The following is a 16,661-nucleotide window of genomic DNA, read 5'->3' as shown; positions in this document are numbered from 1 at the left end:
CGTCCCGCGGGCCGGGGGCCAGGCCACGCCCACCGTCTGATGGACGGCGCGCCCAGCCAATGGCCGTGCGGAGAGAGGCGGGGCGCGCGCTGAGCCCGGCCCGCCGTGAGGGAACTTCCGGTGAGGGCGGGGCAAATGGAAGCGCCAAATATGGGGGCGGTTCCTGGAGACTTCCTTCCCACAGCCGCTGAGGCTGGGCCCCACGGGAATTTGGGTGCTCAGCTCTGTTTGCCAAATTGCCTGACGTGTGTTTCATCTGGTCAGGGTAACTGGCTCAGTGCCAACAGGCGGATCGCTAGATATCAGAAATAAAGCAGATATATATTTATTGCTACAAGATGGGGGTTAACCGGATTCAAGTCAGTTCAGTATTTTAGGAAGGGCTCGAAAGAGGGAAGGGTAGTTGTGTTTACGATATTGGCAGATGGCACCAAACTGGCAGGTGGAAGAAGGAATTGAGAATAATCTTACATTGATTCATACATGGAATAATCTAAGATCACAGAGGTAAGCTTCAACAACAAAAAGCAGAAATTACTCCAAATTGGAATTTTAAGTCACTATATGAATTTTAAGTGGAAAAAATAGTCAGAAACTGATGACATGGGAAATCAAAGCTATACGACTATCTGTAGCAATATGCTGCTGCAGTGGAATTAAGTCTTACTCCAGGCCATTAAAAATTGTGCCACATACAAAACCTGAAAAGCAATTTACTTAGCTCAGTCAAAGCCACTGATGGTGTCCAACAGAGACTTGGGCAAACTCAATATAGTCTAGAAGCGAGGAGGAACGATCAGATGTTTATGAACATGACCTAGTGTGGATGTAAACAAATTGTTCAGCTGTTCTGCAATAACTGACCTCACACCACTTCCACATTTCATTTGGGAATTACTAACTTTTTTCCCCAGATGATATATACACATTTCAGCATCCCTGTCTATTGTATACCTGATAACTAAATAGGATTGATTCTATCCACATGCAAAGCCTTGGGAACTCTCCCTTACAGTCAAGTGTTGTGAACAAGCTAGTTTTTTATTGTCTCAGCTTTTAATAGTAGTAAAATACCAAGGCTGGCTATGCAACCTAGGTTCAAAGTCCACGATTGCTTAATGATATTTCATAACACAGTGTAATATGTAAACTTCTAGAGATTATTTATTATCATGTGGCTTTATTGTACACCTGCTAAGTCCCTAATCTCCTCAAAAGCTTTTGCAACAAGTGATGTCAACTTGAGAACTTCCCATCAGGTAAAATGCATAAACTGTTTCTGAAAAGGGTGATAAATGCACGATGGCAAAACCCATATTGACTCTTCACTAATCACTCTGCTTATGCAAGCTGGTAGTTCACATTATGGCTTTTTGAGGGTTGTCTTAAAGAAAATAATGTGAAGCTCATGTTTTTGTGTTAATACATGTATTTGATTGACCAACTGATCTAAAGATCTGTCAGTCTGCTTTGTGTTGATTGGTTTGCAGGAGTTTGCTGAACAGTTCTGCTTTTAATAATTTACTAACTACATGTACTCAAATGTTAAGAGTGACTGTCACTTGAAGGTGCACAAAGTCTTCTGTTCTTTATTCTCAGCGTTATTAAACTCACATTCCACATTTCTAGAAAGATGCACTTGCACATACTCACAGGCTACAAAAGGAGATATTTACCAAGCTGCCCAGAGACATGTGACAGTAAGGTTGAGGCAAATTCCCTGCTGCAAGAATTTAATGCATGCAACTATTTTAAGTAAATGTCACATGCTCAGATTCACTGTGAAGATCAATTTGCAGTAACTTTCCCTCCTTTCTTCAGCCTGACTTCCAGTTTATGTTAAGCAGAACAATTACAATATTTCATTTCTTCTGTTATTAAGCAGACCTGAGCTAGGCATGAGGTCTCGAGGAACGCTTTAAAGTCATAATTCTGAAATGTGCCATTTCACACATAAAAGAGACTTATGTGTTGTGAGTGCTAACAGAAATTGTGCTGTGATGAAACAATGAGAAAACTGCCTTCTACTTGTGTCTCTTCCCTGCTTTTCCACCGAATTCTGTATGCTGCCCCAGGTTCTTTTTGGCTGCCTGTCAAATCCCTGAATATGTACTTTTGCCTCCTGAACATTAACTCCATCACACAGCTTCCACAGAATACGGACAGGGCTGTTACTTAGTGGTTTACCAGCCCTACTGAGTTCCCACCCCTTTCCCACACATGCAAGTGAACAGCGAGTTCACAGAGATTCCTGTATGCATTTGAAACGGATTTAAGAGCACTCAAGCTTTGCAGATCAGGAATCACACCTAAGGAACAGACCTCCAAGGTCCCACTTTATGTAAGATTCAGGTCCAATTTCACGGGCAGCTTAAGCTGTCACCAGCTGGCACTGCTGCTGGAAGAAATATCCAGACTCTTTGCCTGGCCTTGATTGACCCCATCTATTGTGCCAGCAGAACTTTCTGGCACTGTTTCACTCAAAGAAGGCAGGCTCTTGACTACATCCTTGTGCTACTTCTTCCAAAAGTAATTTTTTATTTGTATTAATTCCCCCCCACCACCCACCCATGCTGTAAAGAGCTGTAGAATGAGCTGACATTAGCAAAATGCTACAAACCTGGGCTAAACTCCTAATCCTTCATTCTGCCCAGGTCTGTGCTTAGCTTCACGTGCCAGGGACAGTTCACTGACAATCACGTGTCTGTTAAAGGGCAGAAATTCTTAAAACAAAGAGAGGAAATATTTAACTGTAGCAGCTGTGTTTCAACTCTGCACAAACTTCTCAAACAACATGAGCAAGAAAAAAATAGCACAAAATAAAATCTCTTCCAGTCGCATTTTTGTTTCTGATGTCAAGAAGAAATAATGTACAAAGTGACAATTTTTTTGTCACTGGAAAGCAATGAGTTAAAAAATACACATTGGAAGATAAGCTTTTTGGACAATTTTAAATGGGGGCTGCTTTGTGTTCTGCAGGATGTGCATAACCTGAACACAAACCATTTGTGTCACTGCTGGTAAGGGGGGCCTGAGGAACATAAATCAAAGATGGGATGGGACTGTCATCTGTGCTGCCACAGTCCTGTGGGCTCTCCTGAGGGAGTCTGAGGGTGTTTTTGTAGATTTTCTGCCAAGAGGAAGCAGGCTCCAGGCCCTGTGTCCCAGCTAACGCTGTCCCAGGGCTGGCAGGGCCAGGGGGGTTGGGTAAGGGCTGCTGCAGACACAGCCCTCCCCACGCAGCAATCCTCCCCCAGCCTGCCCGAGCTGCGCCCGGGGCTGCATGCTTTGGTGCAGATCATGTTCTTCCTGAGCAGTTTAATAAATACAGACAGTACTATTTTGGAACTGGGACAGAGTAAGAACAGAGTAGCTGGATTTCAAAACCGTCTGTGAGCAAATATGCATTGAGATTTAAACCTTTTTTGGATTTTTTTGGTCCACTGAAACCTTATGAAGATCAAACAAGTTTAATCCTTTACACAACATGTTCACAGCCAAATACTTCAATTATTACTAACACCAAGTTCACTGGCACTATATAAAATATAAGAAAATTTATGTGATTTTATATCCTGATGAATCATCTATGTTTGTAGATAATTTTTCCCAGCCTACATGTATATATTTTGAGATCTTTCAAAGGCAAATATTATTCAAAACTCATTTGTAAACAGGAACACAGTTACTATATTTTTGCTTTCCTCAGCATATCTCTGGCTACCTAAGGAACACACTAAACCAGCTGCTCTTTTCACTTATCTGTAGGAATAGAGCTTTTTTTTACATGGGGATATGCTCTCCTCCTTGTCAAAGATTGACTCTTTCCCCTCTGAAAGGTGTCCTTAAAATTATTGTTTTTAATAGTATAAACCTCATAGTTAGAATGTAAACCTAACCTTCTAATGATAGTAGTATTATAAAAAATAACATTTAGAAAAAAACAACCTCTGTGGTCCTACAGTACATCCCTTTCTAGTGTATCAGAAATCTTGCATCCCTCTGGTGTTAAGGATTAATTTGGACCACTCTTCCAGTCAGAGTTAGTAAACACAGCACTCTCTTCCAGCAACAGGTATCAAGCAAGGTTTAAGAACTTTAATCTTGAGCCTACCAAGAGAAAACAAAAAAGGCAAAAACTCCTCAAAGTGCCTTAAACATCCATCACCTTGAACTACTCGATGCCTGACTCTTCAATTATTCTAAACACCTAAAAACATCAGTCTTTGTGAGAGGCATTTCCTGATCCACTAGGATTCACTGAGCAAGCTAGAATGACAGACACAGAATCCAGCAAATAATAGCAGCACTCGTGGAAGTTGCAAAACACAGATGAGGTTAGTAATAAGGGTTAGAGGAAGGGAGGACAGCATAGGACTGGGGCTTTGTTTGCATTTCTGTCTTTGCAGTTTGTTTTTCACCTGCACTGGAGAACCTGGGTTTTTACTGATTTCTGTTTTTCATCAAAGTAATAGAGATATGCTGCAGGACAGCTTATCTGAAAAACACCATACCCTGAGGTGGTAAAGCAAAAGTTGCTCCATTGAGTCTCTGTCATCCAAATTGGTGGTGTGCTTATTTAATGAGTGGTTTTGCTAATGGCAAGGACGCTGGGATAATTAAAAGGACGTTTTCTGAAGAGGATGTGTTGTAGGTTTATATAATTGAACTGTTATTTTTGTCCAGAAATCTCACTTCTTAATGCATTCAGCATTCAACAGCTTCAACTAAAATTGCTTCATTTACATTGTAAATAGGTGGGAATGGGTTCCTCCCGTAGTTGAAGGGACACTGCTGGCAGTGTATCCAGGCTGGTTTTCTAGTGCATACAGCCCAGACACAACTCAAGTTCAGGACGTGAAAATACCAATCTTAGTTCAAGATTCCCAGTCAAGACTATATCTGGTACTAAAGTTAAAAAAAGCCAACCCAAACTATTTTATGGAAATAGATTTTGCAGTCTTACCTTTTAACAGTTTCTGCGTTACACAAAATATGAAAGGTGTGATGAATTACATTTAAACAGTAGGTCTCCAATCGCAGAGTAATTGTAAAACACGCTTTCCTTGAGAGAGCCTGTATTTGAAAGGTACATTACGAGAAAGCGTTAATTAACGATTTCTTTGTCTCAAGTTGTGACCAAAGGGTGCTCTGTGATCACAAACAGGTCTGTGGCCGTACTGCTAAGCTGCTGCTGACTGTAACCCTGAGCAGGCACCGAGCAGAGGCGGGACGAGCACCGGCGACTCCTCCCGCGGACCCGCCGGGTCGGGCGCTCTGCGGGGGACGGACACGGGGACGGACACGCGGACGGACACGCGGACGGACACGCGGACGGACACGGGGACGGACACGCGGACGGACACGGGGACGGACACGCGGACGGACACGGGGCCGAGGCCGCTCCCGCCGCTCGGTGGGGGCGCCCGCCGCGCTCCAGCCCAATTATGGCCCCGCGCGGGGCTCGCGCGCCGCCGGGCCAATCAGGCGGAGCGGCGCGGCCGCGCGCGCTGTCCCGTGACCGCGCGCCCCGCGCCGCGACGGGGGCGGCAGCGGCGGCGGCAGCGCGGCCGGGATGGCGCGGAGCGGCGCGGCTCTCGGCAGGGCGCTGGCCGGAGCGGCCGCCGCCAGGTACGCGGGGCGAGGCGCGGATACCGCGGGCGTGACGGAGAGGTGCCGGGTTCCCGGTTAGAAACTCGCCTCCTCTTTGCCCGAGACAGTGGCAGAGTTGTGAGCGATCCGTCAAAGAACGGAGGAAGCGCCCGGATGTTTTCCCCTTCAGATAACGCAACAAGTTCCTCCTCACCTGAGCATATGTAAGGCTGGCTGCAACAGCTTGAGAAAAACAGTATGCTTTGGTGAAGAGTTAACCTTTCAACTGAAAGAAAAAAGAGCAAGCAGATCACAGAGTGCGATTTGAAAATCTTAGTATAAAAGGTTCACCTGTACTGTTTTGGCAGTGCTGCTGTGTTTCTTTATCAAACTGTCATGATGTCAAATTTCATGCAGACATTTGACAAAACTGTAAATTGCAGTGGTAAAATGTAACACTGGACCACATTTTTACTGTATATTCTTTGTTGTATAATCTTAGTGTTGTGTTTGCAATATTAAATTTGTTCAGTCCTGATCAACAAAATTGTTATTTTAAACAGTAATTTGAGCCTCCAGGGCAAAATCAATTGCTGGAAGGATGTTTGGTATAGGGAAACCCATTAAGTAACTGCTTGCAAACTCAGTTTAAAAATGTTTCTAGTGGAAGCTGCAAGGATCTTGGCAGCTGGTTTTAAGCAAGCACACGCTGGATCAAACCCAGTGCTGTGCTATGCTACCTGGAGCCTTGGAGCCGGGGATGCTTCACTCCTGCAGTTGGCCCCGGAATGCACGCGGTACCTGCTGCCACCTGGGCAGAACCTCACTGTGCTCAGAAGCAGACTTCAAGGGCTCAGGTGGTAAATTAGTTTCATGTGCTTACTCAGACTGAGATGCTAATGAAGACACTTGCTGGTACACTCATTTTTTTTTTATACAAACAGCTGTTGGCAAGGAATTTGAATTTGAATGGGATCAACTCGTGTCTCACAGACCATAAAGTCAGATATCACTAAGCTGATGAAAGTATCAGCTGGGGTACAGTAAACACATTTGCCTTGCCAGGCTCCTGGCACTAATTTCAATGTTTACACCGAGGAGTTAAGAGCCGTTTTTTTCAAAAAAGTTAACCTTCAGGCCTAGAAAATTGAGTAGTTATTAAAAAAAAAAAGTAAAAATCACAGAATATGGATCACTTACACATGCATGTCATTCTCCAGAAATGCTTCCTTTTCAGGCTGTGGGAATTGGGTGGTGCCGTGATCAGTCCTCAAGTGCTCAGGGAGAAAGCAGTGAGTGGAGATAGTTGTGTCACTGCAGGAGATAAATACAGAGGTGGCAGGTGTGTCTGAATTCTAGAATGGACTTGGTTTTTCTTCAATAGCCCAGGTCAGGTTCACAAAACTGCATGACAGCCATGGAAACCAAGGGATTTCTTAAGAAGATCTGCTTTTGTGACCTGGGACCCAGCCCAGCACATTCTCACAGCATCTGTTCTTCAGATGAAACTGGGAGAGAGATGGAGACTCACCGTAGCTGTTAGCATTATAACCTCTTAGCCTTGCCTTCCTTGAATGGCAAGGACATATTCTTTCAGCAGCTGAGAGATTATTTGTAAGGATTGTTTTTCAGCCCTGTGGCTGAAACACGTTTAGATAAAACTGCATGAAACAATAGACTGGCACAGCATTACAGTAAAAAACAAACCAAGAGACAAACCCTGGTGACTGGTTTGGACTGTGTCCTGTACATAGCCCCAGATAATGGAATTTAAATCAGCTGTGCAGAATGAGATCTGCTCAAACATTTGAACACCTTCTGTGAATCTGGTTGAGGCAGCTACAATGTGACTGGCACTCTTCCAGCATTCCTGTCAAACCTTTTCCTTAACAGTCTTGTATGGTCTGTCTGGAAAAAACAGACTTTGTCCACATCCCTTGAGATACTGTTACAAACATTCTCAGAGTTGTCTAAAGGCTTATAAAGTAGACCTACCCTTTCTTAATTTTGACACAATACTTCTGTCTCAGTTTAGTTTCTTTTCAACTGCAGTGATTACAATGTGTTTTCAGGCATCACGCCTCATATCCCAGTTGCATAGTTGGTTTTTAAAAAGTCTGTACAGATTGTTTCTAACCAGCTGCTAATGATGATTATTTTCCTCTAAACTCTACCAGTTTGTTATTTACCCAACTCCTACTGCAGTGACCATATAAGCTGATGTGGTCAGTCATGGGTAACTACTGTATTTAATTAGAATTCTAAATTATGCTGATTTTTAAAGAACATATTGCTAATTTTAATTAAATTTAATTTAAAATGGGTGACTAATTTGGTGTTTGGTTAAAAAAAAAAAAAAAACAGCCGTCTACCTGTTTATTTTGTCTAAAAAACCAACAAAACAACAAAACAACCAACCTAACCCCAAAGAAGCCTAGCTCTAAGTAGAAGAGGTTGCCTCCATTTTTAACCATGTGAATCCAGAAGTATAGTCCTGATTATATAGCTAGAGGAAGATCAGTAAAAGACCTGGGTTACTCATTAGCTTATGTTTGTAGAGTCACTGTGGGCAAATAGTGGCATTTTTACTTTCCTGGTGCCAAAATTCAGAGCTTCTGAAACAGCATTTTGCATCTTGACTGACCTGATCTGAAAAAAATCAGTTATTTAGCAGAACTGTTAAACACAGTGAATATTTGTTAGATTTTAGTGTAGATGTTCACAGAGAAAACTGAAGTGCAGTCTTAGAGTTACTAGTACTTTTAAAGGTAATTTGTTCAGTTTTACTTATGAAAACACTGCACCCAAGGTTCTGGTGATACGTTTTGAAGGAAATGTTGAAATCTGGGTAAATAAAGCACCTTCTGAAAGGACTTACAAAATGAAATTTTATTTTTAAGAGAAGGGTGGCAGCATAGGGATTATAGCAGAGTTTTATAGCTTTCTGTCTCCAAGTGAAACCTTCTCTCCTTTGTGTATTCCAGAAGGGTAAAGCATTCAAACTCTGCCTCATTTTTGCTATTAAGAGAGTCTGTTCTGCAGACTAAGTGACTTGAACGACAACTCAAGCAGCCAGCGGTTAATGAGGCCCTTTGTATTTCACTCTGCCAGTTACTCCTGTCATGACTGGGGGCTATTTTTAGTTTCTCTTAGGGGAAAAAAAAAAAGGTGCCCCTTGTGTTTCTGACTGTTTATATATTGTTACAAGCCTTCCTTTTTCCATCTGGTTGACATTTTCTGTAATGTTATACAAGAGACTGTTTGTCTTACCTGAATGCATTATTATTTATTTTGCTGATATGAAACACATCTAAAAGCAATTTCTCTGTTTCAGGCACTTGGCTTCTTGTGGTATTCTGATGACCAGAACTTCTCCTTTGCAAGCACCTGTAATGAGCCATACTTTTTCAAGAAATTTCTTCAATGTTGCTGCACCACTAATAAATAAAAGAAAAGAATATTCTGAAAGAAGAATTATAGGGTTGGTATCAAACTGTGGAAAGATACTTTAAATGCTTGTTGATTTTGTATTTGCTGTAATTAATCCAAAACAGTAGTAGTTCAAAAGACACATGTCCCTAAGACTCTGGGAACCTAGAAAGGAGTTTTGACTTTCAAAATTTGTAGAGATTAGGTTTACCAGTCTGAAAGTTAATATAAAAAAAAGTAGGAACCCAAAGCCCTTGGCCCATAGCAAGAAACAGCAGAAATAACTGTTCATTCCATGACAAAACAAAACCAACCTTGAAATGGAGTAATACACTAAGAATTTCATCTAGTAAGATGTGGATAAATCAACAGGTGTGAAAACCCTGTTCTCTCCCAAACACATGCTAATGTCTGCACTTACATTATAATATACTTCTCAAGATTTTCTTAAAAGGGCCTTTGTACAATAGTCCTCACTCTAAGTACTGTTGAACATATGCTTCATTTTAAAGGAAATTAAGCACATGCTTAATCCCACCTGTTTCAGAGTCAGAATGAAAAATTAAAAACCATAGCTATGTAATACTTTGCCATGTTACAGCAGAATCAGCCAAAATGTTGCCTTAATAGTGTTTCATCTGATTTCAATATTCTGCCTGAGCAGGAGTGTTGGACAGAATGACGTGCAGAGATCCCTTCCAACATCAGCCATTCTGTGATGCTGGAAGGTTTTTCTATTGCATCTGGTTTTTAATTAAGTTTTTTTATTTGGACTAAAATAAGGAAGGTGGTGCTCCTCTGTTTAAACTTTATGAAATATAGTACTTGAGTTTCGGTACACCTTGTCTTGGGAGCTATTTTTTGTGGAATGTCCAACATCTGCCTAAATGAAGACACAGCTGTGCTAGAAAAAATGTTTCCATTTGAAGAGTATGCATGTTGACTTGATATTGCAGGAAGTAGCAGGCACTAGGTTCATTATTCATTAAAGTTACTGCTGGATGATGTGATTCTTTAAGCAAAAGCAATTACCAGTGTATTACTTTTCTTTCCTCTTAATTAGCTAAGCTGCATTTGCAATTTCCAAATCAGTGGTAGTGACTTTGTCCACCTTTCAACTGTCTATGCCATGTATGCCATCTTTGAATCGTTTTCATACTAATTTGAAGTCAAATACCTTGTAACTGTAATGTTCATGTCTCCATTTCCAGGTATTCCATGCAGGAAATGTATGAAGTCGTTGCTGTTGTGGAGAATTACAAACTCTTTGTTCCTTGGTGTAAAAAGTCAGACATACTCTCGAGGCGCTCTGGGTACTGCAAAGCACAGCTAGAAATAGGATTCCCTCCTGTAGTAGAGAGATACACATCAATTGTAACCCTAGTGAGACCACATTTAGTTAAGGTAACTGCATTTTTCTTTTCCCCTAACTATAATTTTCCTTAACTTTTGTTTGTTGAAATTTGAATATTCCAGGAACATTTTGCTTCAAAACAGAATCGATGCTGGAAGTTCTTTGTGTGGCTCAAAACTTGTGTTGCTTTTCTTTAAAGACTTTAGATAAACTGGGGAGAATTTGAATGTGTTTTAAAACAACCTGCCACTTGAAGGAGGAGAGGAAATCACTTTTTAAATTGTCTTTATTGACAAAGCTGGCAGCCACTAAATGAAGATATTAATATTTTTGCATGGACTTTTTGTTTCTGTTTTTTCTTTGTTTGTTGTTGTTGTTTGTTAATTTTGTCCAAGCCCCTCTTAATACAAAATAAGTACTCAGGTAAAAGTTAGCTGACAACTCTAGCTTCTGATGTCTTAATGAACTTGCTATCTGTCATTACTTTTCTTCTCACAACTTTAACTAGTTGATATGAAAGGCCTAAATAAAAAGGCTAAGCTTCAGTACAATGTGCTGAAAAGATGGTTATTCAATACATTGATGAGAAGAAAGAAGTGTGGATTTAATTTTTTTACAATTAATTTTTTCAGAAGAGAAGCAGTTATATTTTTTCTTTCAGCATTTCAAGAACAATAATTAGGAGAAAAGTAGAAAAGTGTCCAGGAAAACATTTTAAATGATGCCTCCATCTTCCATTTGTTTGCCTTATATGTTCAAATCTGTTTTGGTAAAGAAAGGCTCAGAACAGATTCCTTATAGCAAAAGTGCCTCTCCCTGGTAGATCCTGATTGGTTTAGAATAATTAGTGAAAATTATAGCATGTGATTGCTGTTCAAGATAACTGTTTGAAAATCCTATTTCACTATTCTTTTCTAGGCTTCCTAATAAGAGACACTTAACAGAAAACTCGTTTCTGAAGCACAGGGAAGATGTAATTTGGAAAAGGAATATGCAAAATGCCTTTACTCAATATCCTTACTGATACTGGAAAGGAAAAAAAATCTTTATTAAAAAAAGTTGAGCAGCTATAATGGAAAATCTGTAACTTACATGCTGAGAGCTTTCCTTTTCTTCAGTTTCCTGAGAAGAAAGGCTTCTATCAGCTATCAGATTGGCTTACCAACTCTTTTTCCTTCTTAATTCACTCAAAAGAAGCATCCTTGTCTCAGAAAAACCCCACAAAAGTGGTGAGGAAAGCCATTTCTTCAGATTTCATCCCTGGAGACATGTTAGCCTTTTCTCTGCTTCAGTTACTTTTCCTAGAGGTTTACATTATGTCCACAGAACTGCAGGAACATTTCTAGGGAAGTGATGGTGTGCTTGCACCATTTCACTGTCCTCTCAAGTAACTCCAGGCAAAGGAACCTTGTGTGGTGCTCAGGCACAAAAAGGGAATGGGTTTGTTGCTTAAGGTTTTCCCTATTTTAGCGCTTAAACAATAGAAAAATCACATTGGTAACAGCAGGTTTTGCTGAGGGGGAAAGCATGGAGTGAGTTTGCTACTTTAAGACTGGGAGAAAGGGGAATACAGTGGCAGTTTTCCCATTTTTTCTGCTGTTTTGATAGCAGTAGGGAAAAGCAGGCCCAGCTCTTTGTATCTAATCTTCCCTCTACTCCTTCCCCTTTCTGATGTAGAAGTAGCAAGGCCATGCATTATCTCATTCCTGGAAAGAGAAATGTAGGTGTTTTTGTGCTGATGATTAGTGTTTGAGATGAGTCACCTCACCACAGCTTTCCAAGCCAAACAACACCTATTCCCTGGGGACAGTCTGTTGGAGCAGAACTCCTTGGGGTAACAATAAGAACTTGTAAAAAAATGACCCAAAAAAAAGTTACGGAAATTTTCTCTACAAATTACAAGCCAATGATGTTATGTATTTGAATGTTCTATGCATCATGCCATAGATCTGTTTTATGACACTCAATACACCATCTTTTCCTCCGCCTTGGAAGGACTTCAATTATTTTGCCATAATTGACATCTTTGCATATAGAATTTCATGCTGGCTGTGCTGTAAGAACAGGTTTAACTATGCCACGACAAGCACTGTTTAACAAAACGCAAACATAACCTACAGTAATACCTATTTGTCACATTTGTAAGAGCCTAATTGTAGCTTGATTTTCAAAACTTTATTTTAGGCATCATGCACAGATGGAAAACTCTTTAATCACTTGGAAACAGTGTGGCGTTTGAGCCCTGGTATCCCTGGTTATCCAAGGACATGTACATTGGATTTTTCAGTAAGTATGGTAATTAAAACTACTACATACTTGGAGCAGCACACAGAGACACTTATCTTCAATGGAGGGGGCTTTTTTAAATGCCTGTACTACTTCTTTAAACACTTATACACAGAAAACAAGTTAGCTTTAGTCAATTCTGTCCAAAAGATTTTGCAAACTTTACTGCTGGAAACCACTTCAGTAACCTTCAGAAAAAACAGCCTTCTGTAAGGTGTCCATGTATCATGAAACAGGCTAGGACAGGCACCTTTCACCTTACAGTTCTAAACACATTGAAGTTTTTAGACAGTCCAATGCAGGACAAATGCTAAATATACTTTGCTATTTTCTTTAATCACTCTACAACCTAAATGCTCTTGGTACCAGAAAGTCAGTGTTCTGCCATTTGTCCTGTTTGGGCAACAGTTTGGTCAGTTTAATTTCCTGTCTTCCAGTTTTCCTCTTTCATGTATTTTAAGCCTTACTCCTTCCTTCTCTAATACAAGTGTAATAGATTTTTGCTGTCTCTAATCTATGATGGGATATCACTGCAGCCCAAAACTATCACTCTTTAATCCAATACCTGATTTAACCCCATTTCACTTCCAGAAAAGCTGTTTCCATTCAAGTTACTGCTTTTCCACATTGTCTGGTTTGTCTGCCATCACATTTTTTTTTCTTGCATTTTATAACAAAATGTATAACAAAGCATTAAGCTGGAGGTTGTAACAGGCTGCAAAAGTACACAGAGCTGGGCTAATCCTGCTGCCATCTGCTGGAATACCCTGCTTTGAAAATTATCTTCAGTGAATAGCTTTTGGAGTATTTTTAAACTAGCACATTAACCTCCTTGGGTTATGAACTTTCAGCCTATTATTATATTGCACTTCATACAGTTCAACAGTAAAAATTAATCCACAGGTGCTCAAAGAACTGCATTTTTTAATGGTTTGCATGTTGTGTATTCATGTTATTTGTATTTCTTTCGGCAAATAAGTGTCAGTTCTTTCTACTAACATATATAAGCTGTCTTTTTACCCAAGCCATAAATCAGTTTAAAAACTTGAATTAAACAGCTATTTAAAGCCTAAAATCTAAGTACAGGCTCTGTAAGAAAACAGCACCACGTCTCCACAAACCAAAGCCACATTTTGACATTTCAGGTCAAGAACTTCAGTTAAATCTGAAGTTTAATCAAAAATTAACTGAACATGGATATTTTCTTGGGGGAACACTATCAACACATCTTACCCTGTTTTGAGGCAGGAAAGGAAGCCAGTGCAGTTGGTTGTGCTTAACCTCTGCCAGTTACTGCCCTGCTGCTCCTTGCCTCTGGGCACGTGCAGGCAGGGATGATAAGCATTTCACAACAAACTCCTCAAAACAGGCCCTGCAATTACAGATATCCCAGAGAAAACTTTGATTTCAAGAATGCCTGTTTGCTTTAGAAAATGTTATTTGAGTTTTGTGCTAGGCTGGTTCCCACAAACTGCTGTATCCTCTTGTGCCAGCCTGATTCCAGGAGACATCCACATACACAGCAGGGAACTTTCCTGCTTTGGCTTCACCTCCGAAATGATTTGTTTCATAGACTGAAGCCACCATTTTTACCACCTGCAGACTTCATTAATGTATACCATACCTTAAGATTGATATAAATGCTGAACATATTGCCAGACTCAACATCCCCACTGTACAGAACTCTGCATGCCCTAAATGACAGCTCTCAGACTTGCAAAGGCACGTTAATTTTATTGTTGCTTGAGGTCAAGGAAATGTAAATGAGGCTACACTTGGCTCATGGGCCAAGCTGTTTAATTACTTCTGTGCTACTGCTTTGCAGTTAACATGCATTGCTTGTGTATTTGCTCCTTGTGGCATTAAATATGCTGATTTTTCAGGAATAACAAAAATGACATAACTCTCAATCCTTTTCATTGACTGCTCGTGTCAGGTCAGGAGTGAGAGCTGTTCAGGTGGGAGATGTGACACACAAACCATATCTGTAATTTTTGTCATTAAACTGATTGTTTGAACCTACCGTAACTACTGCCATCAACAAGGAAAGACTGTTTTAAAATACTGGTATTTAATAGGTAACTATTTCAAATTGCTTTTAAGTTTCTTGGGCATGCTCCAGTTTACCTGTTAGTCTGCTCTCTTGCCATGCAGGATTTTCTTCAGACGACTTTTGTCCCTCAAGTGAATTCTGTGCACAAAATAGGAGTTATTGTTTGTCAGTAGTTTTTGTAATGAACCATTTATTAAAGAAAATACAGTTTAGGTTCACTTCATAGAACTGCATGAGGGGATTCTCTTAATGGAAAAGCCCAGAAGTACAGTCCTTAGACCAAGGAAAATGGGTTTCCTTCTCAGCCACATTCACTTATTCCTCAGTTTTAACTGTCCTACAACTTAACCTGCAGCATTCACTGGAGATTCTTTAATAGAGCTGTTTATTTGTAACAGCATATATAGGAAAAATAATTATCTTTCATTTTCTTAAACAGATTTCTTTCGAATTTCGTTCACTTCTACACTCAAAACTCGCTACGCTATTTTTTGATGAAGTTGTAAAGCAGATGGTTGCTGCCTTTGAAAGAAGAGCATCCAAACTGCATGGCCCAGAAACCAGCATCCCTCGGGAGCTGATGCTGCATGAAGTTCATCAGACGTAAAGGAAACCTGTAACAACCTCAGCTATAAACTCGTTTGTACACTTCATTTGTACTAAGTGCCGTGCTCCTCCTTTGGGGCATCTATTTCTTATCTGAGCTTGGGTGTGATCTTACACTGTGCCAAACATACCTGCTCAGACAGACACAGAATGTTCAAAAGCTGCAATCAAGTGCAGCTTAAAGCCTTATCAGTAACAGACACCTGGCAGCTCCTGTAACCCAGGCTATCTCAGCTGCCGTTTAACGCCTAACGGCTCCTGGAATCACAGCCCAAGCTCTGCCTTAGCCAAACTCCTGGGGTTTTTAGCACTGTTACTTATTAACTCAGCTTTGTGGGAATGTTAACTTCAGAGCATCAACTCAGCCAGCTCTGCCCAAGCAAAGGCCAACTGACACACTGGCTTCATTGCAAATGGCACAGTTTGGCAACCATTGAGGAGTTGTGCTTTGAATTCAATTGAATGGCAAAGGTAAGTCAGGGATCTCCAGTTGCTCCTAGAGTGACCAGCAACTGCTCTAGAACTTCCCTCGTTTTCAGGGGTGAAATGCATAAGGAGTACCATAAGCTGAGTGCAGCAGTTTCAGCTACAGCCAGTGGTCCCCAGCCTGGAATATGTAGCACATTTGGCAGGCTGAACTTGCTTCTTGCCACTCCTTCCGTGGTACATGCTGCACTTTGGTTACCTCCATCTCACCTAATGCAAACAGAACACTTCAAAGCAAGTGTTACCTCTGAGAACCAGGTACCTGTACTGTCCTCCCTGGAAGCAGGTTACAAGAGACCCTGCACTTCCTGCAAACAAGCACTGCCGAGGCCAGCTGTCATCATAAATCATGTAAGAAAACACTAAACCTTCAATCTTTGAGGTTTTCCAGTACCATACTCCTACTGTGCTAGTATCATCCCGATTAAATACGTGTTCAGGACTTCTATTCCTGAAATACTCTCTTCCCAGTCTCTGAAGAAACCAAGTGAATAGGTTTAAACAGATTCTAAATCTTTACTTTATGCTGTCTTGCATTACCAGATTTCCTTACTGAAATTAGGTGAAGCTTCAGGCCAGGTGCTGATCCTTTCTCTGCAGTATATGTAGTCCATATGGTTACTAAAGAACAGCATATTAAATAACATAGAAAGGTATGTTTCAAAATAAAGACAACCCTGAAACAGTTTCAGATAATTTTACTTTAAATTAGAATGTCACACATCCCATATGTGGAAGGATAGTTCTTATTAAGGGCAGGAAACTGGGGAAAGCAACAGGTGGATTAAGGTCATTTGTACAGAACTGAAGTTATAAAGCAATTTGAATTGTTGAGGTAATCAGATAAACATACAC

The 16,661-nt window shown here is 40.7% G+C and overlaps 1 protein-coding gene across 1 annotated transcript; it reads left to right on the top strand.

Annotated features, from left to right (window-relative positions):
• Nucleotides 1-5,552: 5,552 nt before the first annotated feature.
• Nucleotides 5,553-15,367, top strand: COQ10B (coenzyme Q10B). The gene is made up of 5 exons (XM_021555459.3): nucleotides 5,553-5,631; nucleotides 8,927-9,073; nucleotides 10,233-10,425; nucleotides 12,560-12,661; nucleotides 15,154-15,367. Exons 1-5 carry the CDS (start codon nucleotides 5,576-5,578, stop codon nucleotides 15,319-15,321), a joined length of 666 nt encoding a protein of 221 aa, XP_021411134.1. The 5' UTR covers nucleotides 5,553-5,575; the 3' UTR covers nucleotides 15,322-15,367.
• Nucleotides 15,368-16,661: the final 1,294 nt, after the last annotated feature.

The sequence above is a fragment of the Lonchura striata genome, chromosome 8 (genome assembly GCF_046129695.1).
Source record: "Lonchura striata isolate bLonStr1 chromosome 8, bLonStr1.mat, whole genome shotgun sequence".
In the NCBI taxonomy this organism is placed as follows: Eukaryota; Metazoa; Chordata; class Aves; order Passeriformes; family Estrildidae; genus Lonchura; species Lonchura striata.
Note: the sequence above shows the minus strand (reverse complement) of the source record. Positions and strands in the feature narration are given on the sequence as shown.